General features: G+C 31.5%; 1 protein-coding gene across 1 annotated transcript; it reads left to right on the top strand.

Moving 5' to 3' along the window:
• Window positions 1-328: 328 nt before the first annotated feature.
• On the top strand, window positions 329-1,562 carry LOC126720736 (thaumatin-like protein 1). Its single transcript, XM_050423510.1, has 2 exons — window positions 329-440; window positions 656-1,562. The coding sequence occupies exons 1-2, from the start codon at window positions 389-391 to the stop codon at window positions 1,336-1,338; spliced, it is 735 nt and encodes a 244-aa protein (XP_050279467.1). The 5' UTR covers window positions 329-388; the 3' UTR covers window positions 1,339-1,562.
• The last annotated feature ends 2,025 nt before the right edge of the window (window positions 1,563-3,587 follow it).

Genomic DNA, 3,587 nt, shown 5'->3' on the forward strand with positions numbered 1-3,587 from the left:
TATGATCTAATAATGCATCCCATCTTATGTTAATAAAATAAGAAATTACTATATGATCCTTATCATACGTGTATCCAAGAGTGTCACATGTCTTGCAAGCATATATATGCATATATATTTTAGAGCTATGTATCTATAGATTCTCTAAATCATTTTCTTTATTGGTATTTGTATTACACCGTATGCCGACAACATATTACAATAGTACACCGTAAGCCTTAAAACACACTCGATTATATCTACATTACAATAGTATCTTAATATTAAAGGGTTTACATTATTTACTATTAGATCTGTGATCAGATCCCCCTATATATACCACCACCTCTTTCTATCCTCTATCTATACTAGCTCTTATAAACCTTTAGATAAATCAAAACATTCATCAATGGGGATTCGAGTAGTCTTTCTCCTCACTTTGGCCTCCCTCTACTTTTCAGGCAAGCTATTTCAATTTTTATATCTTTTTTTTTTTTTTTCATCATACTTTACATCAATTTAAGTACATTTTCACATAAATTAACCAACTATGATATTCTGTTGACTATAAGATACAATTATTTTAATTAATGCATGCAATACGTGAACTCACCCCCTCCCCCCCCTCCCCTCTTTGAATTTTACAAAGATTTCTGTTTATATGTTTTGTACATAGGGGCTCACTCAGCTACATTTGCAATCACAAACAACTGCCCATTCAAAGTCTGGCCAGGAACCTTAACTGGCTCCGGCGGTCCTCAATTATCTCTATTAACCGGTTTGGAGTTAGCATCCGGTGCTTCATCCTCTCTTAATGTCCATCCCCCATGGTCTGGTCGGTTTTGGGCACGATATCAATGTTCTAAGGACCACTTTGGAAAGTTTAGTTGCAGCAGTGGAGACTGTGGATCAGGTCAAATAGCATGCAATGGTGCTGGTGCAATTCCACCAGCTTCCCTAGTGGAATTCACAGTTGCAACAAATGGTGGACGAGATTTCTATGATGTTAGTCTTGTGGATGGCTTTAATTTGCCAATCTCAGTAACCCCCCATGGTGGAAAAGAAGGGTGTAATACCACAAGCTGCAGAGCTAATGTGAACACAGTTTGTCCTCTCGAGTTGGCTGTGAAAGCATCAGATGGTAGTGTAATTGCTTGCAAGAGTGCATGTTTGGCATTCAAACAGCCACAATACTGTTGTACAGGTGATTTTGGTTCGCCAGATACATGCTCGCCATCTAACTATTCAAGGATTTTCAAAAAACAATGTCCACAAGCTTATAGCTATGCTTATGATGATAAATCTAGCACCTTTACTTGCACAGGTGGGGCTGACTATGCCATAACTTTCTGTCCTTAATACATATAATAAGTTAACAGCCGACCCCTTGGAAGAAAAAAAGTTGTAAGGCTTTATAAACAAGGATCCAATAAGTCAAAACGAAATTCTGGCTGATTGATAAATGTATTGTTATAATTTCTTATCATGTTTTCAGCTGTCAAAAACATTTCTTGCATATATGGCAACAAATAATTGTGTTATTTGAATATGTAATTAATTATTGGTGGGGGTTTGAGCTTTCATACTCACTAGAAAAAGTCATCTAGAAACCGGAGTATACTTCTTAAGTGGAAGAATTTAGGTTCTTTAGCTTTTGATTTAGAATCTTAAAGGACCAAAAGACTTATTACTAGCAAAAGGGAAAAAATAAATTGTTCAAGAAGAGAAAGTAATGTCCATGCGTCTACCTTGTTAAAAGTTGATTGCCTATTGATAAGAATTAGAAAGGTAGGCTCTACGTCTACCATGTCTCTATATTATTTGTATCATTCGAAGATATTCTCATCCTTAACAGTTATGGTAATATTAGGATCTACAATCAAATTTAAACACATAGGTACGTTAAGGTGGTGTTTGAGTACTAATGAAACCAAACGCGTTTGCGTCTGTGTTTCCTTCTTCTTTTTTTTTTTTTTTTTTTTTTTTTGCGCGTTGGGAAGCGCGTTTTAGCGGGAAAGCAGTCTGTCAGTGGGCCCCGTGTACTGTTCACGAGACCCACAAACTTCTTTATTCAGCAACTTTTTCATTAAAAATGAATCCCACAATACTATTCACACATTTAAAAACAATTTTGCTACAGTGTTTTTAGTTTTCAGCAAAATAAACAGTATCTAAACGAATCCTAAAATTAAACGATAACATTGCTTGTATTTTATTAGTCAGTGCAACTATGCATTTGTTTTTAACTAAGTAAACCTAAATTTGGTCTTTTTTTTAAAAGAAAAAGAAAAAAAAAAAAAAAACATTGAGTAATGTCTTCTCAATAAAGCAACCTAAAAAATACATTGAGTAATGGTTTCTCATTAAAATTAAACGATAATATTACAACCTAAATTTGGCCTTTATAAAAAAACAATCAACCATGTATTTAATCTTAAAAACATTATCTTATCAAAAAAGAAAAAAAAATCTTAAAAACATTGAGTAATGTCTTCTCAATAAAGCAAAACAAACAAACAAAAAATTGAGTGGCGAGACTACATAATAAATCAAGCAAAAAAGAACATGTGATGCCCTGTCATTAAAATGTTGAAATGAGCTTTCTAATTTTCTGCCAATTGGGATTAAAAAAAAACCACTCAACACTTTAACTTGTGGTCAAAGTGCCAATCGACAGTTTGATAGTACATTTCATTTTTAACTATATATTTTATTTTAGTATTTTGTTAAACATTTTTAAGGGATAATTACATTATTTTTATCCTAATTAAATTAACCCAACATTTGAGTAGAGGGGTCCTAATTAAATGAGACTAGGTTTTCAAATTATCAAATTAATTATTCATTTGTGAAAAGGAATAATTAATTTATAAATTTAAATTCTCAATTATGTTCTAAATTTTCATTCCATTCATATATGCTCATCCTTTATTTTGATTGGACCGATGAGAATTTTAGGTGTTTGATTATAATTTCTATTTAAAAGACCAATTAAAATCAATTACCCTTTTAAAAAAAAAAATCAATTAAAATTGTCTGCATTCTAGTCCATTTCAAGGATATTTTTCAATTAATGATATTTTATTCTTTAGTATTTTCAATCTAGAGTTTCGATTTCCTATATGAAAAGTGATTGTTTTAATATCTTTGGAAATTCTAATTGTCCATTGGGTGAAATTCTCAAGCCTTGTGATTGCATGAAATGACATTTTTTTTTTCAATTTTTACCCTTGAAATTTGTGAAATGACAATATTACCCCCTAGACCAAGGTTTTTCAAAAATTTAAATTTTAGTCTGATTATAAAATGAGGTATTTATAATGATTTTTTAAAATAATATTAGATGATTATATCACGGTCATCCTCTCTCACCATTGCCTTTTCCTGTTAATTATTTCACCATTGTCTTTTATTTCAAAAATTGTATATTAAATATTTAAAAAGAGTATTTATTAATACTCCTTAAATAAGAGTAAGTCTACTATCACAACAATTTTTACAAATTTGGTCACAACTCGTTGATGTTACAAGTTGGAAGTAGTGGGAGAAAATAATAGGTCTATGTAGGTTCATTATTCCATTACTCACAAGTTACCATATGAACAAAT

This window comes from Quercus robur, chromosome 4 (genome assembly GCF_932294415.1).
Source record: "Quercus robur chromosome 4, dhQueRobu3.1, whole genome shotgun sequence".
Taxonomy (NCBI): Eukaryota; Viridiplantae; Streptophyta; class Magnoliopsida; order Fagales; family Fagaceae; genus Quercus; species Quercus robur.

Bases quoted from the DNA above. Each gene is read 5' to 3' on its own strand.
- LOC126720736 (XM_050423510.1), top strand. From the start codon at position 389: ATGGGGATTCGAGTAGTCTTTCTCCTCACTTTGGCCTCCCTCTACTTT. The intron at 441-655 runs GCAAGCTATTTC...TTTTGTACATAG, and splicing joins GGCCTCCCTCTACTTTTCAG to GGGCTCACTCAGCTACATTT.